Source organism: Microcebus murinus, chromosome 16 (assembly GCF_040939455.1).
Source record: "Microcebus murinus isolate Inina chromosome 16, M.murinus_Inina_mat1.0, whole genome shotgun sequence".
NCBI classification, from domain to species: Eukaryota; Metazoa; Chordata; class Mammalia; order Primates; family Cheirogaleidae; genus Microcebus; species Microcebus murinus.
This window is the reverse complement of record NC_134119.1, coordinates 64,266,757-64,291,271: the sequence shown is the minus strand read 5'-3', so window position 1 is coordinate 64,291,271 and position 24,515 is coordinate 64,266,757. Positions and strand designations below refer to the sequence as shown.

General features: G+C 57.3%; 3 protein-coding genes across 3 annotated transcripts; all 3 read right to left on the bottom strand.

Annotated features, from left to right (window-relative positions):
- Positions 1–2,656: 2,656 nt before the first annotated feature.
- APOC1 (apolipoprotein C1) lies at positions 2,657–6,038 on the bottom strand. The gene is made up of 4 exons (XM_012761366.3): positions 5,998–6,038; positions 5,514–5,582; positions 4,508–4,634; positions 2,657–2,849 (listed from the first exon to the last, which is right to left on the bottom strand). Exons 2-4 carry the CDS (start codon positions 5,569–5,571, stop codon positions 2,801–2,803), a joined length of 234 nt encoding a protein of 77 aa, XP_012616820.3. The 5' UTR covers positions 5,572–5,582; positions 5,998–6,038; the 3' UTR covers positions 2,657–2,800.
- Positions 6,039–9,127: 3,089 nt separating this feature from the next.
- Positions 9,128–11,953, bottom strand: APOE (apolipoprotein E). The gene is made up of 4 exons (XM_012761363.2): positions 11,908–11,953; positions 11,009–11,074; positions 10,401–10,581; positions 9,128–9,987 (listed from the first exon to the last, which is right to left on the bottom strand). Exons 2-4 carry the CDS (start codon positions 11,049–11,051, stop codon positions 9,267–9,269), a joined length of 945 nt encoding a protein of 314 aa, XP_012616817.2. The 5' UTR covers positions 11,052–11,074; positions 11,908–11,953; the 3' UTR covers positions 9,128–9,266.
- Positions 11,954–13,636: 1,683 nt separating this feature from the next.
- TOMM40 (translocase of outer mitochondrial membrane 40) lies at positions 13,637–24,275 on the bottom strand. Its single transcript, XM_012761362.3, has 10 exons — positions 24,191–24,275; positions 23,815–24,094; positions 23,085–23,152; positions 22,632–22,724; positions 21,645–21,746; positions 21,464–21,569; positions 15,722–15,844; positions 15,416–15,492; positions 15,190–15,292; positions 13,637–14,299 (listed from the first exon to the last, which is right to left on the bottom strand). Exons 2-10 carry the CDS (start codon positions 24,086–24,088, stop codon positions 14,160–14,162), a joined length of 1,086 nt encoding a protein of 361 aa, XP_012616816.1. The 5' UTR covers positions 24,089–24,094; positions 24,191–24,275; the 3' UTR covers positions 13,637–14,159.
- Between the last annotated feature and the right edge of the window lie 240 nt (positions 24,276–24,515).

Below are 24,515 nucleotides of genomic sequence, written 5' to 3'. Positions count from 1 at the left end.
CCCCACCCCGACTCCAACCCTCCCACCCCCCACCCACACGAATCCCTGCCCAGCTCCCCTCTAAGCACAAGCCAGGGGTGGAAAAGAGTTTGAAATGTCCCCTTCATCTCTCCTTTCTGCCTTCTCTCTGGGAGATGGCCATACATTTTGAAAAATTGAGACATAATTCACATTTTATAAAATTCGCCCTTTTAAGGTATATCGGCAAGGCTGCACGGGCATCACTATCTAATTCCAGAACATTTCCATCATTTGGAAATGATGTAACCAGTTGTGGTCACTCATTCCCTCCTCCCCCACCCCCCAGCACGACAACCACATATCTGCTTTCTGTCTCTGTGGAATTGCCTGTTCTGAACAATGCACACAAATGGAATCATATAACATATGGTATTTGGTGACTGGCGTCTTTCACTTAGCATGTTTTCTTGGTCCACCCATGTTGTAGCATGTGCCAGTATTTCATTTCTTTTTTTTTTTGAGACAGCGTCTCACTCTGTTGCCCAGGCTAGAGTGCTGTGGCGTCAGCCTAGCTCACAGCAACCTCATACTCCTGGGCTCAAGCGATCCTCCTGCCTCAGCCTCCCAAATAGCTGGGACTACAGGCATGCGCCACCATGCCCGGCTAATTTTTTCTATATATATTAGTTGGCTAATTAATTTCTTTCTATTTATAGTAGAGACGGGGGTCTCACTCTTGCTCAGGCTGGTTTCGAACTCCTGATCTCAAGCAATCCGCTCGCCTTGGCCTCCCAGAGTGCTAGGATTACAGCGTGAGGCACCACGCCCGGCCTACGTATATTTTACTTGTCCAGCTAATTTCTTTCTATTTTTAGTAGAGACGCTGTCTCGCTCTTGCTCAGGCTGGTCTCGAACTCCTGACCTCATGCAATCCTCCCGCCTCGGCCTCCCAGAGTGCTAGGATTACAGGCGTGAGCCACCGCACCCGGCCTTCATTTCTTTGTATGACTGAATGATATTCCACCATATAGATACACATATATGCACACCAGATATATAAAGCACCATATGCATTTGTTAATCCATTCACCAGTGGATGGACATTTGGGGTGTTTCCACTGTTTGGCTATTTAGTGAACAACACTGTGAACATTTGTGTGCAGGTTACTGTGTGAACACATGTTTTCAGTTCTTTCCAGTGGATACCTATCAGTGGAATTGCTGGGTCACATGGTAACTCAGGCTAACTTTGGAGGAGCCGCTGAACTGTTTTCCAAAGTGGCTCCACTCATTCATTGTTGTGTCCAGTTTTTCATTCATCTGTTTGTACAATAAACATTAATGGGAAAAATTCATGTTGCTCATGATACTCGTCCCCGATTCTCTTTTGGCTAATTTGTCTTTCAGGTTTCAGGTCCAACAGCCCTTCCTTCAAGAGGCACCCATGGTCCCCTAGGCTGGGCCAGGCACCCTGTGGAGTCCCCCATCCCTGCCTTGCCCCCTGTGGGGTGTGTCTGTCGTGGGTGGGGCTGCAGCTACTTTGGCTTGTCTGAGCCTGTCTGAGCATACCTGAGGGTGCCCCTCCCACGCCTAGAGAGTGAGCATTTCTACTTATGCATCTGGGACTCTCTGGGTGTCTCTTTCCTGGTACTCTTTGCTCTCCAAAGTCCCAAGGGTCTGTCTGTAAACCCAAGAAGAAAAATGTATTGGCGCTAAAGTATGAAATAGACCAGGCGGGAGGATCGCTTGAGCTCAGGAGTTCAAGACCAGCCTGAGCAAGAGTGAGACCCTGTCCCTATATATTAAAAAAAAAAAAAAAAAAAAAAGGAAAGAAATGGAAAAGGAAAATCATAAAATTAAACTTTGCAATGATGCAAATGAGCGCTGGGCCCCGAGTGTGCGCGGGCGCGTGTGGCGTGTCCAGCAGGCTGACTCGGGGAAAACGAGTAAGAATGTGGCCCTGGAGCCCCTTGCCTGCGCTCATATCCCAGCTGCACGCACTTTGGGCAATGTGCCCTCGGGCAAGCCACTTTAGCCTTCTGTGCCTCAGTTTCCTCGTTTGCCTGCACCATGACTAGTCCTACGCTGGGCTGTTTCTGGGACACAGTGGTGACAGCAGCCTTGGCCCTGCTGTTCCGGGGCTCACGGTCGAGTGGGAGAAACAGGCCAGTGCCTGGAGCACGATGATGACCTGGAGTGGGCAGGACTGGGATGGAGGCGCTTGATCCAGCCTGGGGGTCAAGGAGGGCTTCCTGAAGGAGGGGACATCGCAAGTGAGACCTGGAGGGTGGGGACTGTGTCATCTCTTTCAGGGTTCCAGCCCAGTGCTACCCTCACCCTCTTCCATAGCTCGGCCTACTGTGTGCAGAGACAAATCCAAACCGGACCCTTCCCCGACCACCCCAGGAGTGTGCAGCGCAGGGACGGTGGCAGGCGGGGGTTCAGGCCAGGTCTCCACTTCCCGGCTGTGTGACCTAACGCCAGCGATGTCACCTCTCTGGGCCTCAGTGCCCTGATGGGATTAACAAGACCCAGCTCACAAGGTTCTTGTGAAGATTCCTTCGAGATCATGAAGTTCAAACGTCCTCAGCCCGGGACAAGTATTAATAGTTCAGGCTCAGCACATCGGAGTCCCTAAGGTGCAGTCCCACCGTCCCCGCAGCGCCTGCCCCACAGTGACGGAGCACTCAGAGAGAACTGTCTATGGGACTTTTATTGGTGGTGGGTTGGGGGTGGGTGGCAGGGACCTGGGGTATCCTGGAGGGAGTCTTGGACAGGTGCTGGGGTGTGGGGGGCTTCAGAGCCCCTTCCCGGCTGTGGCCCTCCAGGTAGTCAGGATTCAGTTGAATTTCTCCTTCATTTTCTGGAATGTCTCCTTAAACCAAGCCCTGCAGGGAGAGGTGGGGGAGGGGGTCACTGTGTGCAGCCACCCCCCAGGGTGTCCAGATGCTGCCTCCTCCCTGGCTTCCCGATCTCCCTGCCCACCGTCTGTGGGATTAGGAGGGTAGCGGGGCTGGTGGCCCAACTTCTGGGCCTCAGTTTCCCAGATGGACCCAGAGCACCTGGCCTGGTTTTCAAGGCTGCCATGTCATGCCACCAACACTTTCTCCAAGCCTGCTCTTGCCCACTGTCCCCTGCTCAGTCAAAGGCATTTTCCAGCCTCCCTGCCTTTGCCCAGGCTGTTACCCTTGCCTGGAACGGCGCCTTCCATAGACACCTGCGGATCTTCCTGCCACAGGGCCTTTGCTTCTCCCTCTACAGGGACGTTCTGCCCACGCTTAGGCCTGGCTGCATTTCCCTAATCATCCAGTGTCAGCTCCTCTGGGAAGACCCAACCAGCACAGCTTAAAGGGCCTCTCCCCAGTTCCTGTTCATTGTGCTCGTAGCACTTAGCTCTATCTCTGCTCACCTCTTGGAAATCCTTTGCTGTCTGTCCCCTGCCCCCTCTTAGAAAGTCAGCTCTCTGGGGCTGAGACTTTACCTTGTTGGTCTCTGTTTTATCCCACACGTGGGAACAGTCTCTGGCACTTAGCAGATGCTCAATAAATATTGGTTAATGAATGAAGGACTCTCTAACTTGCCAAGGGGAGCAGACGTTGGTTCAATGACGTCTTGACATTGTCAGTGTGCCAGGCTGACAGTGCAGGGCCTTGCCTTTACTTGCCCTCAGAACCACCCATTTTACAGGGGAGGAGACTGAGGCGCATGGTGATGGCCCTCTCTCAAGATCAGACAGGGAGTAAGGGGGTCTACACCAGCCTGTGACCCAGGTCTGCCCGACTCCCAAGCTTGGGTCCTCCAATGTCCTGCCTCAGCCTCCTGAGCAGCAGGGACTACAGGAGAGCAGCACCATGCCCAGATAATTTCTTTCTATTTTTTGTAGAGACGGGGTCTTGCTCTTGCTCAGGCTGGGCTCAAACTCCTGGCCTCAAGTGATCCTCCCACCTTGGCCTCCCAAAGTACTAGGATTACAGGCATGAGCCACTGCGCCCCACCAGAGCCACGTTTGGTTTTTTGGTTTTTTTTTGACACAGAGTCTCACTCTGTTTCCTGGGCTATAATGCTGTGGCCTCAGCCTAGTTCACAGCAACCTTTTCACATTCAAAGGGCTCAAGCGATCTTCCTGCCTCAGCCTCCAGAGTAGCTAGAAAATACAGGTATGCACCGCCGCTCCTGGCTAATTTTTTCTATTTTTAGTTGTTTGGCTAATTTCTTTCTATTTATAATAGAGACAGGGTCTCACTCTTGGTCAGGCTGGTCTTGAACTCCTGAGCTCAAGCAATCCTCCTGCCTTGCCCTCCCAGAGTGCGTGGATTACAGGCGTGAGCCACCGCGCCCCCACTAGAGCCATGTTTAAAATGTGGCCTGGATAGGAGTCAGGGATCCTGTCTCCGAAGTCTAAACACCTTGAAATCCAGCTGTGTGACCACAGGGATGTCGTCAGCCTCTCTGGACTTAGTTTTTTCAATCAGTTAATCTTGAACCATCCTCTGGGGCTCCCCCGCGGCACACCCCAGCCCGCCTGTGCCCTGGGAAGGGGTCTAACCCGGTCTTGGTAGCAATGTCCTTCTGCTTGATGTGCTCAATGGCTTCCCGGGCCTTGTTCTCCAAGGTGTTGCCAAACTCCTTCAGCATCTCCAAGATGTCAGGGGCCGCCTGGGCTGGGGCTGGGCCTGCCGGGATGGTGGGTGGGGGTGCAAAGATTAGTTACTGGAAGCCCTTAGGATGTGATTCCAGGGATTTGATTCTTGGGGGTCACGTTGTTAGAACTGAGTGGGTGGATGGGAATCCAGCTCCTGGGAATTGGCTGACTCAGCACTGCGCCCCACCCTGTGACACTTCTTTTAAGGCTGTAAAAGGAGCCAATCCCAGAGGGGTGGGAGTCAATGCATCATCAGTTGCTAGGGCTCCCCTAGGCAGATTTGCCACCTGCTGGGCCGACCTTTAGAGGACCTTGGGACCCACCTACCGTGTTTCCCTGAAAATAAGACCTACCCATAAAATAAGCCCTAGCAGGATTTCTAAGCAGGATTTCTATTTGCGCAATAGAAGCCCTACTCCAAAAATGAGACCTAGTGACGGCCGTGGCTACACAGGTATCTGCACAACCCATGCATTTTGTCACGGAGCGGTAAAGAAGACCAGCAGCCCTTCTCACCTGCCCCATGAGAGCTCTATGGCTCGACATGAGAGATTGGGGCCAATGGTTCTAAAGGAAATAGAGTCACAAGAAATTCAGGATCAAATTCGGGGTTTGGAGAGTTACGATGATGTTCCAGAAGAAGACGACTTAACTATATTTGCAGAAATGTAGATTGTTGTAGCATACTTAAAAAAAAATAACACATGCCCTGAAAGTAAGCCCTAGGGTGTCTTCTTGAGGAAAAATAAATATAATACCCTGTCTTATTTTCGGGGAAGCACGGTATCCACCATAGATGGGGCAACCAGGACACAGAAGGGGACCCGGAGCTCTCAGGGGTCCTCTGAGCCTGTGGCCAGCTTCGCACTTCCAAATCTCAAACTCTCCAATTCTCCTGCCCCGATTTTACCTTCCAGAACCATTGACAGCACCACGACCAGGACCGGGAGCGACAGCGCGAGCCTCATGATGGGGACTTCTGCAAGCAGAAGCAGGGCTGGGGGTGATCGGTGGCACCCCTTCTCCCTCCCACCCCCTCCACTCCCTTCTTTTTTTTTTTTTCTGAGACAGAGTCTCGCTGTGTTGCCCGGGCTAGAGTGAGTTCCGTGGCGTCAGCCTAGCTCACAGCAACCTCAAACTCCTGGGCTCAAGCGATCCTCCTGCCTCAGCCTCCCGAGTAGCTGGGACTACAGGCATGCGCCACCATGCCCGGCTAATTTTTTCTATTTTTTAGGTAGAGACGGGGTGTCTCTCTTGCTCAGGCTGGTCTCGAATTCCTGAGCTCAAAGGATCTGCCCGCCTCGGCCTCCCAGAGTGCTAGGAACCCACTCCCTTTTCTGAGCGTGTGCGTGCGTGTGTGTATTGGGGGTCCCTCCCAGGCACGCAGCACCAACCTGGATCCTCACTGCCTGCTGCCCAGCACAGCTGCTCGCGTGAGAGGTGCTGGCCCGCCCTGGACTTTATCAGGCTGGGGAGGGGGCGGAGCAGGTTCATCTCTCTCCCTCCTCCCCAGCCTCTTCCCAGCCGCCCGCTTCCCTGTGCTCACCCACCCTCTCCTCTTCTGCCCCTCGCTGGCTGGCGGGGGTTGGGGGTCAGGTGGGACCTGGCACAGCCCTTAGGCCCAAAGTCTCATGCTGCAGCACCCTCATCTCCAAATCTCCCTGCCTGTGGGGTCCTCAGCCTGCCAGCGCCCCTCTGCCCACTCGAGGGACAGGCTTCACCCTCTCCCTGTGGCCTCTCACTTCAGGGTCTCTTTTCTCTCTAACCATTACCCCGTCCTCTCTGTGTCCCCAGGCCCCTCCTCAATCTCCTGTCCCCCTTCTCAGCAAGCCTCCTCAGCACCCCCAACTCTTCCTTTAGGTCGCTGGGGTCCCCCAGTCTACCCACACTCTTACAGCCCATGTCACCTCCAGTCTCTTTCTCTGAACTGCTCCCCCTACCCTCTTGCATCTGGAAGCCCCCAGACCTCCGTGATGTCTCTGGGTTTTTAACTTTATGGTCCCCAATCTCCCTTTTTTTTGTGGGGGGCTAGGGGGTCTAAACTGCAAAAACCTCAGCGGCTGAGAAGTTCTCAGCGTGTGTCCCTCCGGCCCACCCGCTAGGCCCCCGCCACCCCCTTTCCCTGGCTCCCCCACAGTGCATCTGCTCTTATTCCCCCCTGCCAGGCCCCTCCTGGCACCAAGCCTGTCCCTTGCTCCCCTTCCACCACCCCATCCGTCCCCCAGGGCTGGAGTCCAGCGCTTCCCCCTTCCCCACTGGCTGCCTTTGACCGCTAGTGATCCCCAGCAGCTGAGGGGGGGTGGTGGCCCCAGCCCAGACTCTAGGTCAGCTGGCCTTGTGTCCCCTGGGACCACGTGTCTGCCTGGGGGTAGGGAGATGGTTGTGAAAGGGACCTCACAGACACGACCCTGGCAGGATTGCAACATCCCTTTGGCCAACTCAGAGCCTCCAGTCCCTGTGAGCCCCGGCCCCCCCGCTGCCCGGATGAGCCCAGCACTCCCCAGACATCCACCCAGATGTCTGCTCCCATCCCCATCCTCGTGAGAACAGAATAACAACTCCCTGCTTTTCCAATCTCATCCTCCCCTCAGCTGGAGGGGTTTCCAGTTTATAGGTGGGGAAACTGAGGCACAGCCAAGCACATCCAAAGACTCAGTGAGAGGCTAAAGTGGGGCTCTTTGTCCCTTGCCTTCCCAGACTCCAGGCTGTCTCTCTGGATCCCTTCCGGGGTCACCCCCTCCACCACCATGGCACCCCCTGTCAGGCTTTGTTCCAGAACCTCCTTCCTAAGCCCCTCCTCTAGGTCTGACATGTGAGAACTCAAGATTCAGCTCTTCATGATTTAGTTCTCGAAGTGGGAGATGCCTCCCTCATTGCCATCTGGGGAAACTGAGGCACTGAGCGGGCACGGCCCAAGCCCCTGGGCGCACAGTGAGTCAGCAGCAGGCCCAGCCGACTCGGCCCCTGCCTCTAGCCCACTGCCCCTTCCCCTCCTCGCTCAGCCCTGCGTGAGTCATTTCTGGGGAGGGCAGCCCGCCTCTGCAGGGGTGCTCGAGCAGCGCCAGGGGAAGCCCGGAGTCCAGGGTGTGCAGAAGCCAAACAGGGCAGAGGGACGTGGAGAAGCTGCAGGCCAGGCCCTGGAAGAGACGAGCTCAAGTCCTGGCCTGTCCCCTGTTGGTGGGAACGCTGCCCTCCATCTCTGAGAACTGAGGGGGTGGGAGGGGAGGGAAGTGCCAGCGGCTCCCAGGCTTCCACCCAAGCTTCCCTGCCTGAGCGCCAACCCCCACCTGGGCACGAGGCCTGGCCTAGACTCTCCTGGTGGGTGCCGCTCCCATCCTCCCCAGCCTGGATCCCGCACCCAGTAGGCTTGTTGGGAAAAGACAAGAGGGCCACACCACAGCTGGGGGACAGAAGGATCGAGAATGAGGGGGGAGGCCACAGGCACAGCCCAGAGCGGGTGAAGGGACTAACTCAGCAAGACAGAGAGGTGGAGGGACAAACCCAGATAAAGAGGGGGAGGGGGCAGAAAGAAACCAGCAGAGGCCCAGGCCAGGGACACCGTAGGAGGGAGAGATAAGATAGAGGTGGAAGAAAACAGGAAGTCAGAAAGTGAAGCCTCCCAGGGAGAGCAGCAAAGGCAGGATCAGATCGGCTGCAGGGGAGAGGGGCAGGGGAGAGGGAGGGAGAAAAATGGGGTGGCGGGGAGAAAAATGGCGCCGGTCAGGTCACATGGGGTGGCGAGGACTCCTGGAAGCGGTATTAAGACAAACTGAGGCTCAGGCAGGTTTGATTTTTAGCTCAAGGTCATCAGAGGCAGCAGTAGGATTTGTTCCAGAACCCACATCTCAGACATGGAATGGAAAGAGGGGCAGAGACAGAGAGGGAAAGCAAAAGCCGGGCATGGTGGCGCATGCCTGTCCTCCCAGCACTTTGGGAGGCTGAGGCAGGAGGATCGCTTTATTTAGCCCAGGAGTTTGAGGTTGCTGTGGGCTGCGGTTGTGCCACTGTACTCAGCGCAGGTGACAGAGTGAGGCCCTGTCTCTAAAAGACAAAAGAGGAAAACTTGGAGTTGAAAGAGGAGCAGAGAGGCTGGGCATGGTGGCTCCTGCCTGTAATCCTAGCACTCTGGGAGGCCGAGACAGGTGGATCGCTCGAGGTCAGGAGTTCGAAACCAGCCTGAGCAAGAGTGAGACCCCGTCTCTACTATAAATAGAAAGAAATTAATTGGCCAACTAATATATATAGAAAAAATTAGCTGGGCATGGTGGCGCATGCCTGTAGTCCCAGTTACTCAGGAGGCTGAGGCAGAAGGATTGCTTGAGCCCAGGAGTTTGAGGTTGCTGTGAGCTAGGCTGATGCCACGGCACAACAGAGTGACACTCTGTCCCCCCCCCCCCAAAAAAAAAAAGAAAATGGAGCAGAGAAAGAGACACAGGCAGGGGAGAGAGGGCTGGGAAGTGTGTGGAGACAGAGAGAAAAACTGAGGCTGGAGCCGTGAGGAACGACACAGGAAGGACCAGTGGCTGCTGTGAAGCTGGATGGATCTTTATTAAGCTAGGGCCCACCAGGACAGCCGGGCGGGGACGGGGCCTGGGCTGCCAGCTGAGCGGAGGCGGCGGGCACGGGACAGGAGTGGGGCGCGCCACGTGGCTCGCTGGGGTGCTCAGTGATTCTCGGTGGCCTCGGGGGTGGCCGTCGTGCCCTGGACGGCGGCCTGCAGCTTCTCCACCAGCCCGGCCCACTGGCGCTGCATGTCTTCCACCAGCGGCGTGAACCAGCTCTTGAGGCGGGCCTCGAGGGCCTCGGCCTGCAGGCGCATCTTCGCGGCCTGCTCCTCCACCTTGGCGCGCACCTCCTCCACCTGCTCGCGCACCTCGTCCAGGCGGTCGCGGCCCTGGCTGCCCATCTCCTCCAGCCGCGCGCGCAGCCGCTCGCCCCAGGCCTCGGCCCGCTCCCGCAGCGGCTGGCCGGCCAGGGTGCCCACGGTGGCGGCGCGCAGGCGCCCCTGCTCCACCAGCGGCCCGAGGCGCTCCCGGATGGCGCTCACGCCGCGCTCGGCGCCCTCGCGGGCCCCGGCCTGGTAGACGGCCAGGCGCCTCTGCAGGTCCTCGGCGTCGCGGAGCAGCCGCTTGCGCAGCTTGCGCAGGTGGGAGGCGAAGCGCGCCCGCAGCTCGTCGGTGCTCTGGCCCAGCATGGCCTGCACCTCGCCGCGGTACTGCGCCAGGCGGCCGCGCAGGTCCTGCATGTCCTGGCCCAGCCGGGCCTGCGCCGCCTGCAGCTCCTTGGACAGCCGGGCCCGCGTCTCCTCGGCCATCGGGTTCAGCTGTTGCTCCAGCTCCGACTTGTAGGCCTTCACCTCCTTCATGGTCTCCTCCATCAGCACCCTGCGGGCGACAGGGGCGACAGGGGGGAGGGTGTGCGTGCAGGGAGAGGCGGGGGAGAGCCACTAGGGTGGGGCCGGCAGGGCCAGATAGCTACAAAAGAGGGAGAGAAGGAAGCGGGCAGAGGCCCAGAGAAAGGGACAGAGACAGACAGAAGTAGCAGAGATACTAAGGGGCGAGGAAGGACTGACATAGGACAGGAGACAGGAAGTGGAGGGAGAGACAGGGCTCAGAGAAGGAATCCGAGAGGGAAAGCCAGGGTCAGACGCAGAAAGAGGAAGCTAGAAACCACAGAGACCCAGACCCGCAAGACTTGGTGACAGGGACAGAAAGAAGTCCAGCCCCGTGGAGGTTCAGGGGTCCAGAGGCCCTGCCCACCAGGAGGGTCCATCCGGGTCCGGGGTGGGGGCACTCACGTCAGTTCCTGGGTGACCTGGGAGCTGAGTAGCTCCTCCTGCACCTGGTCAGACAGCGTCTGCACCCAGCGCAGGTAATCCCAGAAGCGCCCCAGCGCCTGCTCCCAGGGCTGGCCCGTCTGCCACTCGGTCAGCTCTCGCGCCTCCGGCTCCAGCGCGGGTTCCACCTTGGCCTGGCATCCTGTGCAGAGCAAGTTCACGGCCTGTCTGGGGCCTCCTGTCCGCAAACGCTCTTGGGCTTCTTTGGGGCCATGGGTGGGGGGTGGGGGGAGTGGAGTCTGTCTAATCACTTGACAAGCATTTATTGTCTTTGTGTGCCCCGTGCAGGACTATGCTGGGGGCATGGAGAATAAACACGGCCGCAGCTGACACTTGTCTGGTATTTTACCGCCTACCTGACAACAATGCATTGGAAACTGTTGCTTAGCTCCCACTTTAAGGACGGGGAAAACTGAGGCCCACAGCGGGTAAAGCAGTTACTCAGAGCTGGTGGATGTCTCCAGGGGGAGACAGAGGATTAGAGGAGGGGTCCCAGGGCCTGGGTGGGGCTCGGAGGTGAGGCTGGGAGGGGGAGGAGGGGGGAACCTGAGCGAGCCCCGCCCCCATACCTGCCAGGAAGGTCACCACGACTACCGCCCACAGAGCGTTCATCTTTCCGCCTGCGACTGGTCAGTCTGGGGAGGGAGAAACTGTCAATCAACAGCCATCTTCCCCCACTGCCCGGCCCCCCTTAAGCCCGGCCCCACCCCCCCAGCCTTCAAAGCATCGCCCGCCCCTCCGGTATCTGCAGCAGCCTAATCCAATTACAAACATTTCCCGAGTTGCTCCTGCATTGTCTGTTTGACTCTCTGACCATCTCATCGTCTTCTATCTCCTCATCCCCAGGCCAGCCCCTGTTGCCAAAATTCCATTGCCCTCTCCCGGGGTTCAAATTCCACCCTCCCACCCCCACCCTCACCAGTTCCATCTGAGTCCCAGCTGGGCTTTCTAAGTTCCTACCTCGCATTCCCCGTTCTACCTTCACATTCTGAACTCCAGCTTCACGTCTGAGTGCCGTTTTCCATGTATGAGCTAATTTAATCCCCATCTAAAAGTTCTCCTTCGGTTCACGTCTAGCTACCTTTCTCCACTAGCCGCGGCCTCCAACTACGCACGTCTGAGGACAATGGGAGCATCCAGTAGGTGCTCAGTAAGTGACAGTGATGACTCGTGGGGTCTTGCTATGGCTCATCTCCAAGCTTCTTTCTGCAGGTCCAGCTGCTCCCCCAGCCCCTACCTTCCAGCCCAGATGGGACGCCCCTGCCACCTAAGCCCTTCCTAGTTCCAGTCCCTGGCCTCACCCCCATCTCCTGGGTCTGTCCTCAGGTGTCACCTCTTGCCCCCCAGCCTGTCCGCAAGCAGCTCTCCTAAAACTTTCTTCCTGGGGGCCAGGGGTTCCCGATGTTATGGGCACGCCTTTCCAGGGGCCCCTTAGCTGGTCCCTCTGCCCCAACTCTGTGCTCCTCACCCGCTCCTGGGGAACCACGTCCTTCACCTCCGCTGGGGCTGAGTAGGACTCAGGGATCCCAGACTCCTCCAATTATAGGGCTCCCCCTGCCCCGCCCCCTCCCCCAGGGCCGGGCGGGCGGGGCCAGCCCCCAGTCACGAGGTGGGCTGTGCTCTCCCCCCAGACACACTGCAGGGCGGAGGAAGGAGGTGGGGCTTGGAGGCCTTGTGACCCCCCCCAGCCCCCAGGAAAGGAGGTGACACATCACCCAGTAATCCAGACGTCCTCCTCCATTCTTGGGGCTGGGCACAGAGGAGCAATGAGTGCGGGCCGCTGCCCAGAGCGCCCTTCCTTGTGGAGGGATGGGTACAATCTGGGGAGGGGGCTGGGAGCTTGGACTCCCGGGTCTAAGTGGGGAGGGAGCTGGGAGCCCGGATTCCTGGGTCCGAGAGAGAAGGGGGCCCTGGGCAGAAACAGGATGGGAGGGGCGAGAACGGCGTGATGCATCTGCTAAAAGCCAGGGCTCTGCAAGTGAAACCTAGGTTTTATTCCCAACTTTTCTCTTTGGCTGTGAACTTGGGCGCACTGTGGATTCCAGGGGTCACCCACATGTGCTACCCACAGCGCTTGAAGAGCACTACCTGGAGAGGTCTCTGGAACCAAACTGCTGAGGCTTGAATCCTGGCTCTGCCAGTTGCCCGGCTGTGTGACCTTGGGCACAGCCCCTCTGAGCATCCAGTGTCTTTGCCCATAAAACTGGGAAGCAGCTGCACCCATGCCAGATTGGTGACGCATTGCACGAATGCATGTGCTGAGTAGAGGACAGCCCCTGGCATACAGGAGGTCCTGCCCTAGGGCTACCTACTGAGCGGCCACAGGGAGCGCTCCAACACTGCCACCTTCCCGGCAGCCTGTTACATAAACCCGAGCCCAGCGTTGAGGGAAATAGCAGAGCCACACACCAAGAATTAGAGGAGCTGGGGTTCATTCCTGGTGTGAGATGGAGGGAACACTGGATTCTGCAGGGCCAGGAGAGGTTGAACATCTGGTTCCAGGAGCCCCAGTGCCAGGGCTGTCCTGGGACAGGCTTGTTTGCTTTGGCCTCAGCACTGGCAGTGAGCGAGCACGGTGGCTTCTCTGGGTAACTTGGGGTCAGCTCTTTGTGGCAGCCTCCTCCCCAGACCCTGGAGGCAGACAGGGTTTCACTTCCCCTGTCTGGAGAGGGGTCAGGAGTGGGGGTGGGTGTCTTCATTTAGGAGAGTCCTGACACCTCCTCCTTAGGTCCAGGTGAGCTGGCCCCCAACCCCTACTCTGTGCCAAGGCCCAAGCCCCTCTCCCCTGGGTGCAGCAGCTCCACAAGTTCCTTCAGTTGTTCTGAAGCTTGTCCAGCAGTTCGAATCCTCCGCTCCTTTTGGAACCTGCAAAGGCGCCAGAGTCCCAGCTCCAAGGCCCCATCCCTGCTGCTTTAGTTTGCAGAGACAAAGTCCTCTAGGGCCACACTGGCCAGGCCCAGCTCAGGTGAACGACCTTGAGACTCAGCCCTCCTGGTGAGGGGAGGCCAGCGATGTGCCCCAGCAGGGAGGCTGTGATCCTGGGCCACTCGCTTCCCCGAGCTGGTTCGGTGCAGCACCCCCACCCTTCTGCGCCCGGCCCTCCAGCACCCCCTGCTGGCGCCCGTGGGAAGGCCAGCCCGTTGGATTGGGGATGAAACTGTCAACACACACACTTGGGAAAACCAACACCTCCCATCTTGATCTTTTTTTTTTCGTGTATATTTTTTGTTGTTTTTTGTTTTTTTCTGTAAAATGTCCCGGTTCTTCCATAACTTATAAACATGATTTATACCGAGGGGTAGATGGGGAAGTGGAGGGGGCGGGCTGAACGGGGATGGGGAAGCTCCTCTCGCTGCCCCCTCAGGGTGGCCCGGGCCCTCCGGAGGACGCTGGGACGCCAGGACACTCCTCCCTGAGGTTGTCTGGCCCCTCTGCCCCTGGTGCTCAGAATCCTGCGTGCCCTCTGTTCCAGAATCCCTTCCGGGACCTCGGGCCCACTGGGCACACGGCCCCTGGTGCTCAGAATCCTGAAGCGCCCCTCGGTTCTGGATCCCCTCCTCAGCTGCTGGGTGGCGGGTCCCCTCCTTTCCGCTGTCCTCCCCTGACCCCCGAGGAGGGAGGGAAGGGAGGGGGAGGGGGGCTCAGGTCTCCCCGTGGCAGGGGGAGGTGGAGGTGGGATCTGCAGGAAGAAGGGTGTGGGAGGCAGGGGCCAGGAGGGGCTCAGCCGATGGTGAGGCCGAAGCCGCACTGGAACTTGTTCTTGCGGTGATTCAGGAAGGCCCCGAGTGCCAGCGTCAGGGGCAGGGGCGGGAGCTTCTTCTCGAGCGTGGCGCCCACGATCCAGTTGCTGTCCACGGAGCCTGCGGGTACACAGCGGGGTGGGAGTGGAAGCCTCTTCTCGCCCCTCAACTACTACTTTACCCCGGGAGCAAAGGGCTCCCAGCTCCTCAGCTCTCTGCTCAGGCCCCCTCCCCTTTGGGAAGTGCTCCATGGCCCTGGGCTGCTCAGCTGTGTCCCCAGCACGAGCTGCGAGCACAGCAGGTGTCTGCGCTCTGCTGAACCAAGAACTAAAATTTCTTCTAGGAACTGCATGCCAGGGCCTCACAGTGCAGGGAACTGCCACCCTACGATGGGAAGGGCTTAGAACTCACTTAACAAGGTGGACAGCAGCAGAAATGGAACCCAAACCCCTGGCCCCTAACAACAGACTGCAGGGCAAGCAGTCGAGAGAGGCCAGGAGGGCAGGCAGGTTTCAGAAGTGGACAGAGCCAGGGGCCTCATCGTGAGCCCTGCCCCAGGTGGCCTTTAAACACCCAAAACGTGAGGCCACCTTAAGACTAAACATGGGGACTTGAGCCAGCCAGCCTGGGATGAGGTTCTGGATCTGGCCGTGACCTTGTAACTAACTTCTGGGAGCGTCAGTTTCCACTAAGGTGAGATGAACAAGGTGGGCTGGCTGCCGTCCGAGCCGCCTTGCCCTTTTGTGTGGGGGGGAGGGGGTGTGGGGGGAGGCCAAGTGCAGAGCGGGCCAGGGGGTGGCTGGGTGCAGAGGGGACGTGGAGGAAAGCTCCGGCTTGGCCCAAACACACCCACCGAGTGCTCTGGGCGCCTCCTTTGCCAGCACCCCCAGGTAATTTGGAGGCCCCCTGAGTCCCAGCATAGTCCTCTGTCATCTGCTTTGGCCTACACACCTACTCAGAGCTGAGTCACCTCTCACTTGTTTGCCACGTAGGGAAACTGAGGCCTTTACCTTTGAAGAGGAGATTGGCCTTGGGCAGGTCCAGCTGGTACCCGAAAGAGACACTGGTGTCCTGCATCCTTGTGCTGGCCTCAAACTCCACGCCCACCTGCAGCTGGAGGGGGGCCAGGGCAACGTGTAAGAGTTAGCTGCCTGAGCTGGACTTCCGGGCACGCCAGCCCCTGGCAACACCAGCCTGGAAAGCACACCCTTGTGGCCGGTCCCTGGACCAGCTCACCTGGTCACTGGCCTTGTGGTAGTATGTCGCGTGCATGCCCGCCTGGCCCAACGTTACTGTCGCCAACCAGTTGTTCACTGTAAGAGAGCAGGGTGGGGGTGGGAGCAGGTTACCAAGGGGACCCGGGCCAGCCCCTCCTCCCTCAGACCCAGGGGTCCAGCCCCAGCCCCTCCCCCCTCAGACCCAGGGGTCCAGCCCCAGCCCCTCCTCCCTCAGACCCAGGGGTCCAGCCCCAGCCCCTCCCCCCTCAGACCCAGGGGTCCAGCCCCAGCCCCTCCTCCCTCAGACCCGGGACCCCAGGCTCACATGTGTATTTCCCAGCTAGAGACATGACGGTGCCCTCCTCCCCGGGCCGCCGGTGGTAGACCAACTCTCCGCCTAGGGCCAGACACGGCGTGATGCTCTGGAGGTAGTGGGCTACGAGGATTCCTGCAGGCAAGATAATGGTCACTTTCCACCCAGCCAGGGGCCTGGGCCAGACTCCTACTCCAGGAAGCCGGCTAGGTTTGCCCCTGATGGAGGCTCGGGCCTGTCCGGAAGCCTCGCGCACCTTCTCCCTGCTCCTAACCTGCCACCTGGCAGTTCATACCACTCTGAGCTCAGCTTCCCAGGCCCCATGGTGGCTGTGTCACTGTGGGGCCTCATCTGGTCTACAAGAGTAGCTGGCATTCATTCGCCACCACTCAGGGAAGGTTGGGGAGGCTGAGGGAGGTGAGGTACTCACCCACGGTCACAAAATGTCAGGGACAGAATTCAGGCCTCTAGACCTCCCAAGCCCAGGCTCTGAGCCACTCTGCCACTGCGAGAGGCAGGAGAGTGGAGTCGGTGGGAACATACAGCTGGGGCCAGCAGCCTGGCCGGCAGCCCCAGCCCTGCCATTTGCCAGCTACTGACTGAGGGCCACTGGCGTTGCTTCTCTGTTAACACAATTGCCCCTTGGGGTTGTGACAAAGACTAAGTGAGTGCTCAACTAACACTGGACTTGAGGGTGGGCGCAATGGCTCACGCCTGTAATCCTAGCACTCTGGGAGGCCGAGGTGGGAAGATCGTTTGAGCTCAGGAGTTCGAGACCAGCCTGAGCAAGAGCCAGATCCCGTCTCCATTAAAAAATAGAAAAAATTAGCCGGGCATGGTGGTGCAAGCCTGTAGTAACAGCTACTCGGGAGGCTGAGGCGGGAGGATTGCTCGAACCCAGGAGTTTGAGGTTGCTGTGAGCTAGGCTGATGCCACGGCACTCTAGCCCAGGCAAAACAGAGCGAGACTCTGGCTCAAAAAAACAAAAAAAGAAACTAACACTGGACTTGCTAACAGAATCAGAAGTGGACAGGAAAGAATGACCGAAGATTCCCTGGTTGAGAAACCCGCCAGAGCTGAGCAGACAGAGACGGGCTCCCAGGTTTCGACCCAGAAAAAAGAGGAAGACATGCAGAAATGGGAAGGCGGGGAGATGACAGTGCAAAGAGCAACAGGGACATGACGAGCACACGAGGCATGAAGATGCTTCTTCCCAGACAAAGAAACCAGAGGCACACACTTGCGTGGCCAGCCTGCGGCCGAGAGCCTGCTTTCTGGGGCAGCCGGGGTAGGGGACTCCCACACCTGCAGGTGTGGTGGTGGTGGTGGGGGCTGCCAGAGGGGCTGGGTGGCAGCCTCCAAGATGGACCAGGTGAGGCTGAGAGGAGAGGTGGGCCGGAGCCAGCCCCTGTGGCTCACACGAGCCACCCTGCATTTCTTTCCTGCAAGGAGTACCATACAAATTAACCAGACCTCTCACCTCGAGAACTGGGTGTTAAATCATTACCTCTCAGGTCAGGATCATCCATTCAATTCAAATGGAGTCCCTCAGCCTGGTCTCTCAGCTCTGGGAACCATTGGGAGCGAGAGCCTCAGAACATCTCTCTAAGCCTCCATCCTGTCTCCTGGGCCCCACCTCACCCCCCATCTCTCTACCCACAGCCTCCTCTTTGATCTCCTACCCTAATCTCACCCTCTCCAAGAGACTTCACATACTGCAGACAGAGGATCTTTTTTTTTTTTTTTTTTTTTGAGACAGAGTCTCACTTTATTGCCCAGGCTAGAGTGCCATGGCGTCAGTCTAGCTCACAGCAATCTCAAACTCCTGGGCTCAAGCAATCCTCCTGCCTCAGCCTCCCTAGTACCTGGGACTATAGGCATGCGCCATCATGCCCGGCTAATTTTTTCTCTATATAGGAGTTGGCCAATTAATTTTTTTCTATTTATAGTAGAGACGGGGTCTCACTTTTTTTTTTTATTTCGGTATATTATGGGGGTACAGATTTTAAGGTTTCAATAAATGCCCATGCCCCCCTCCCCCCACAAGTCTGAGTCTCCAGCATGACCATCCCCCAGATGGTGCACATCTCACTCATTATGTATGTATATACCCGCCCCCTCCTCACTCCCACGTGCCCAATACCCTATTACTGTAGTACCTATGTGTCCACTTAGGTGCTGCTCAGTTAATACCAGTTTGCTGGTGAGTATATGTGGTGCTTGTTTTTCCATTCTTGGGAAACTTCACTTAGTAGTATGGGTTCCAACTCTAACCAGGAAAATATAAGATGTGCTATATCAGCGTTGTTTCTTAAAGCTGAATAGTATTCCATGGTATGGGGTCTCACTCTTGGTCAGCCTGGTTTTGAACTTCTGACCTTGAGCAATCCGCCAGACTCGGCCTCCCAGAGTGCTAGGATTACAGGCGTGAGCCACCGCGCCCGGCCCAGAAGGATCTTTTGAAAGCACACACCCGCCCCTGTTCTCCCCCTGCCCAGAACCTGCCATGGCTCCCCAGTGCCCTGAGAAGATCCTGGCTCCTTACAGCACAGCTTCAAAATAGTGCCACCTCCCCTTCCCACGACACAGTGGTCCCATGCTCCCCCTGGGCTACACTAATAGGTGCAGTTCTCTTTCCCTTTCGCCCCTTGGGCCTGTGCACACTCACACTGTCCCTTCTGCCAGCGAGTCTCTGTTGACTTAGGAACCACCGTCTCAGAGAAGCCGCCTGTCACCTCAGGTGAGATGAGGCCACTTGTCACAAGCCATCACAGCAAGCTGACTTTTCCTGCACAAGGTCTCAACAGCAACCAAGTCCATTGTGGGCGTAATTACGGCAAATATCGCCTCCACCTGCCTGGGAGTCCCCCAAAGGCAGGAATGGGCCATCTCGGTCACAGCAGTGCCCTGCCCAGCGACGCAGCAGAGGCCCGAGAGAAGCACCCGAAGCCACGGAGAGAGAGGCATGTTAAGCTCACGGGCTCTCAGGTTAGCGCTTGATCCAAGCACAGAGCAACCCTAACGGGACATGTGGCCCTGTGGTCAGGGCTGCAGACGGGCCCTCTCATTTGGTCCTTCACCAGGAGGTGGCTGCTACTCCTGTGCCCATGTGACAGATGAGAAAATTGAGGCTCAGAGTGGGTGCGGCCACTTGCCAAGTGGATCAGAGGCAGAGCTGCCTGGGCCCTGAAACTGAGCCAGTGGCTTGGATTGGTGGCGAGTGACTCGCGTGCTCAGCACTGACGGGCACAGCAGGCCTCGTTTTCATTAGTGTGTCAGGGCAGGAAGAGACACTGTAACGACTAAAACCAAAGTGTCACACCTGTGGCCTTGGGCCCCAGGAGGCCAGTGTTGGGAGGCACAAAATGACCAGGCTGTCGAGTGGGGTGGGGAACGGGGTGGCCGATGCCACAGAGAAGGGCAGGGACTCTGAAGTCCAACTTGCTGGGTACCCTTGGTGAGGCAAGTCCCCTCTCCAGGCCTGAGTGAGATGGGGATGATGGTGGCGCCATCACGGCTCCTTTCCCCAGCACCCAGCACAGCAGAGGGAGGGACAAGACGCACGTAACGTGCCCAAGGCCTGACAAACGGGAAGAGCGAGAAAAAGTGGGACCTGCCACTCCCACTGCTCATTCCTTCCTGCAGTATTTTCTGAGCAGCTCCGACTGTTCCTAGCACGGTTCCAGGCACTGGGCGTACAGTGAAGAGGAAGACCGGCAAGTCCCTGCCCCCTAACAGCCGACATTCTAGTGTGGGGGACTGGGGATAAAGAGCCCATGTCAGAGGGAAGTGAGACAAAGACGGCAAACACTTTAGGCAAGGCAGGCCTTTTATCTGAGAGGGGGACGCGTGTGTGCCACAACTTAGCTACGTCAACACCAGAGGGGAGAATTCCCAGCAGCAGGGACAGCATGTGAAAAGGTCCTGGGGTAGAAAGAACTCAGGGTTCCAGGAACTGTCAGAAAAGCTCGTGTGAACGGGGGACAGGAAAGGTGTCTTCCTGGCTCACGAGACCCTCATTCCCCTTGGGGACTCACAGAGGAGGCCTCTCTTTTCCCACCTGCTCTCCCCAGCATCCCTGTCTCCTGGCTTCTGTCCCAGCTGCTGCTCTGGCTGGAAAGTTCTTGCAACTGCCTCCCAGTTGGGGTAGCCCTTTCTCTTCCTTTGGGAGCTCGAAGGCGACATCTCCACGGAGCAGTCTCCCTGGCCTCCTGCAGGCGGGGTGCTGACTCTCTCTGGGTGCTCCGGGGACCCTGGCTCCCCGCCGGCTCAAACACGGTCACTCAGGACTCACTGCCCAAGGGCCCACTCCCCGTGACAGAATGAATGGCCGTGAAAAGACACACACCCGGCCATCGGTGACTCCACCCTTCCAGCTGTTGTTCGAGCCCCAAACTAGAGTCATCCAACCCCTGGCTCATCCCCCATATCCAACCTCCCAGCAACTCCCACTGGCTCCGCCTTCTATGTCCAGAATCCAGCCACTTCTCACCCTCTGTTACTACCCCTGTGGTGGGACCCTTTGACGTCTGTTCTCTACATGTCAGCACAAGGGGTCCTGTAAGAAGCCAGGTCAGACACTGCCTTGCCTGCTCAAAACTCTCTGAAAAAACTCTACAAAGCCTCATGCGATTTGGCTACGATCCTCATTAATGATTCCTTAAAGGGTCCTGCCATAGGGCCTTTGCACTTCCCTCAGACCAAATAGCTCTATTCCCACCTAGCTGTCTGGCTCGTTCCCTCACATTTTTCAGTATTTGTTCATGTGTCACCTATGGAATTAGGCCTTCTCTGAGGACTCTATCCAGCCCTCCCCAGGCACTAACCTTTTCCTAAAGCCCCTATCATCTGACTTTTCCTTTTTTTTGAGACAGGGTCTCACTCTGTCACCCAGGCTGGAGTGCAGTGGTGATCATAGCTCTGTACAGTCTCGAACTCCTGGGCTCAGGTAATCCTCCCACCTGAGCCTCCCAAGTAGCTGGGACTACAGGCGTGTGTCACCACACCCAGCTAATTAAAAAATTTTATTTTTTTTTGCAGAGACAGGGTCTTGCTATGTTGCCCAAAGCGATCCTCCCACCTTGGCCTCTCAAAACTCTGGGATTACAGGCATGAGCCACTATGCCTGGCCCTGACATCTTTAAGTGCTACTTTACTTGTGTCTTCCTCTACTGGAATGGCGGAAGCTCCCAGAGGGCAGACTTCATTCTCTGTGTCTAAATAGATATGATACACACTCAATAAATATTCAGTAAATGAAAATTTAGAGAAATCAAAAGACCAAAGACAGACACTAAGAGACAAAAAAAAAAAAAAAAAAAAAAAAAAAGAGAGACTAGAAGTACAGACAGGGGTCACACAGTTGCTGTCCCCACCCAACTCAAATAGGAATTGTCAGCTCCCATATCAGGCTGCTTCTGCCTCACCCAAAACAACCCAGAGCCCCAAGAGTAATAACAGCAAGAGCTGCTCACATTTACTGGGTACCTACTTGGTGCCTATCGCATCTGGTTATCATTCTAAACTGTCAAACGTGTGGCCTTATGTAAGCTATTCGGCAATGCTATGAGATAGTCCAACTTTACAGATGAGAAAACGGGCCCACAGAAGTGATGGAACCTGTGTTCTCACATTGCTTGCTGTTTCAAAGTCACTCCTGTCCCCGACCCCTTCTCAGAAAAGGAGTCCAGAGACAGGGCTCGACACGCTGGGAAAGCCGGAATCAGGCCTTTGTGACCGCCATCCACGTCTTACCTGAACCCACCAGCACGTCTGGGTTCCCCAGGGTGACGGCTGCCGTGAAGTCGGAGCCCCGGTACTCCCCATCCACCTGCCAGTTCACAAACTTCGACTGCTGGGTCTGCGGGGACAAGGCAGTGTGAGGGCAGCCTGGCGCGCCCGTGGCTGGGGGAGCAGCCTCCACCCCGCCACTCACCTGGATGGCCATCTTGGACCTGAGGCCGGGGCCCAGCTGGTGAATAACCTGAGCGTTGAGGCTGCCGCTGTTGTCCATGTCGCCCACCAGCACGGGGAACGCCTGTGGAGCAGAGGGCCAGGTGAGAGGGCAGAGGCCCAGCACTGTGGAATACGTGAGCAGAGGGCCCAAGGAAGATACCTAGGGTCAAAAGGCCTCAGATGGGGTCCCCTCCTCCACGAAGCCCTCTCTGATCATCTAGGCCGAGTTAGGTCCCCTCTCTGGGCTCCCATGGCCTTTGGGTTTCCCCATTTCAGCCCTGTCCATCCTGGATTGTTAGTCCCTGGGAATAAATCTGTCCCCTGCCCCACTGGGCTGTGAGTCCCGTGGCTGTTTCAGTCACTGCTGTGTCCCCATCACAAGGCTGGGCACAGAACAGAGGAACAATGAAGGTTTGTTGAATAAAGGAATCTACTGAAGGGAACCAACCAGTTAACATGAGCAGAGACCTAATTCGATACCGACCCCCCTCCCCCCCCAGCAGGCTTCCAATTTGCCCCCTCCCTCATAACTAGCTTCTACAAGGCTGCCTGAGGGGGCTTTCTAAAGCAGAAATCCCAGAACCATGTCTTTCCCTTGCTCAAATCGTTCCACGGCTCTCCAGTGCCCCCTAGAGAAAGTCCAAATGCCTAGACTGGCCTTCAAAGTGCTGCATGATTTACAGCCCAGCCCTGTCCACTCTAGGTCATTGCTGTCTGGTGACAGGGCTGTTGCGGTCACATCCCTAGCATCCACGAGCACAGGGCCAGGCAAAGAGCAGGGTTTCAGGGGAGGTTTGCTGGGCGACAGAAGCACTCATGTTTCAATGCACCTTGGAGAGACACAGTCTCCTCACCTCCTGACACCCACAGCTCTCTCCTCCTCCTGACAAAGACTGCTGAACTTGGTGTTTGGCTACATAATCGTTAGAGAAAAGATACAATGAATGAACGAGAAAAGGAACCTCACCTCTGTGGGACTCAGCTGCTTTGTCCCCACATACGTGACCCCAAAGTGGTAGTTGGACTCTCCAATTGTGCTGAGAGCTACTGTGTGGTTCACCTGGGAGGAGAGGAAGGGCTATGAGGATATGTGACAATCTGACTTACTCACCGGAGAGGGCCAGGGCAGGGTCTTTGGGTTGGGCAGGGGATGGAGACTGGGAGGTGTGGCCTACCTATAGAGACTCAAAGGATGTGCTGAGTGTGGGGCTGCACACCTGGTACTTCAGCACGGATGTTATGGGGGGAAGGGCTATCTCTGGATTCTGGGTCCCCAGATTGAGTAGCCAGTCTGGCGCTGTTATCTCTGAGTCTTTTCAAGTACCAAGGAGCCCAGCTGTTTAGGAGGAGTGTGTGTAGATGCAGGGGGATGGCCGGGATGAGATGATCTCTGGAGGATAAGGGCACCAAAAAGGCTCACCTGGAAATGGTTACTCAACCCTTTGTTGACTGTGAGTTTGACACCCTCCATTTGAATGGGAAACAGCTCTGGAGAAGAGAAACGCTGTCACACTCCACCCTGTACACACCCCCAACTCAGTGCTTCCTTCCCTACCACCCCCAGCTCTCTCCAGAGACCTGTAATAGAACATCTCACAAAGTACCCTAACCAGTAAAGAGGCAATATAGCTTAGTAGACAGGGCAAAGGCCTTTGCCTGTGTCCAAATCCCAGTGCCACCTGGGTGACTTTAGGTAAATCACTTTATGTCAGACTCATCATCTGTAATGACTTGACATATGCTGAATACCAAAACAGTGCTCTGTAAGTCTCCACCACTGTTACCACCATAATTATTGCAAACCAAGGTCTGGAAGCTTTGCTTTCCAACCCGCACTGGAACCTTGCTGACACCGTGACCTTGGGCCTCAGTTCCCAATCACACAAGGAGTCTGGCTTAACTGGTCTGGGGGACCCCTGAGGTCTCTAAGGCTTCTCTCTACCGCTACGGCATTCCGTCCTGAGGTTCCACCATTTAATTCCATCGTTCCAAGCCCAGGTCCAACGTTCCACTATTTGATCCCAACGTCAACTCCTAACGCTCTGTTAAATGATTCCAATGATGCGCGCCAATTCCCAAGGTCCCCAGATTCCTCCCACTTCCCTGGAGATCCGGGCCATCACACCCCGCCGGGGCCCCTAGCCCCTCACCCTTGCACTTCCGGTGGCACTCCTCGAACGTGCCCGGGTTGGGCAGGCAGCCGCAGGCCCCATCGTCAGCGGCCCCTGTGGCGCTGCCAGCTGCAGCTCCGGGGGTCCGTTCCGAAGCTCGACCCGCGCTGGCCCCGGCGCCCAGGCCACCTCCGAGCGGCGGCAGCGTGAAACCCGGCGGCGAGGGCGGAGGCGGCGGGAGCCCCACGAGGGCCGGCGCAGGCGGCGGCGGTGGCCCTGCGGGCGGCGAGCTGGCGGCCAACACGTTCCCCATGGTCGCCTGCGAGGGGAGAGGTCAGAGGGCGGAGGTCAGGCCTCGCGCGCCCCGGACTCAGCCCCTGCAGCCCCCAACCCTTCTCCGGGACCCGATACTCACTGGCGGCGGCGCCTGCTCCCGGCCTGGGCTCCGCTCCCACCCCGTGGGCCACGCGCAACCGAACCCGCTGCCGCCGCCACCGCCTTCGCCCCGCCCCGCCTAGCCCATTGGTTCAGTGTGCCCGGAGGTCCGCCCACCAGCCTTAGCGTCCAGCCTTGCTATTGGACTTGTGGCTAGGAGTCCCACCCACCTCTTTCAAACTTCCTTTTCTATTGGTTTTCACTCGCAGGCTGGTCAGGGCATCCCTTCCACCCTTTCCATTGGCTCTCAGCATTAGTGCCTATTGGCTCTCGACGCCGCGGGTTCCGGTGCTAGCCTGCCATTG

Bases quoted from the DNA above. Each gene is read 5' to 3' on its own strand.
- APOC1 (XM_012761366.3), bottom strand. From the start codon at position 5,571: ATGAGGCTCGCGCTGTCGCTCCCGGTCCTGGTCGTGGTGCTGTCAATG. The intron at 4,635-5,513 runs GTAAAATCGGGG...CCATCCCGGCAG, and splicing joins GCTGTCAATGGTTCTGGAAG to GCCCAGCCCCAGCCCAGGCG. The intron at 2,850-4,507 runs GTTAGACCCCTT...CTCTCCCTGCAG, and splicing joins GACATTGCTACCAAGACCGG to GGCTTGGTTTAAGGAGACAT.
- APOE (XM_012761363.2), bottom strand. From the start codon at position 11,051: ATGAACGCTCTGTGGGCGGTAGTCGTGGTGACCTTCCTGGCAG. The intron at 10,582-11,008 runs GTATGGGGGCGG...TGCTCTGCACAG, and splicing joins CGTGGTGACCTTCCTGGCAG to GATGCCAGGCCAAGGTGGAA. The intron at 9,988-10,400 runs GTGAGTGCCCCC...TGTCGCCCGCAG, and splicing joins CAGGTCACCCAGGAACTGAC to GGTGCTGATGGAGGAGACCA.
- TOMM40 (XM_012761362.3), bottom strand. From the start codon at position 24,088: ATGGGGAACGTGTTGGCCGCCAGCTCGCCGCCCGCAGGGCCACCGCCG. The intron at 21,570-21,644 runs GTGAGTGGCGGG...TTGTCCCCGCAG, and splicing joins GGTCCAAGATGGCCATCCAG to ACCCAGCAGTCGAAGTTTGT. The intron at 15,293-15,415 runs GTGAGCTGGTCC...GCCCCCCTCCAG, and splicing joins ACCACAAGGCCAGTGACCAG to CTGCAGGTGGGCGTGGAGTT.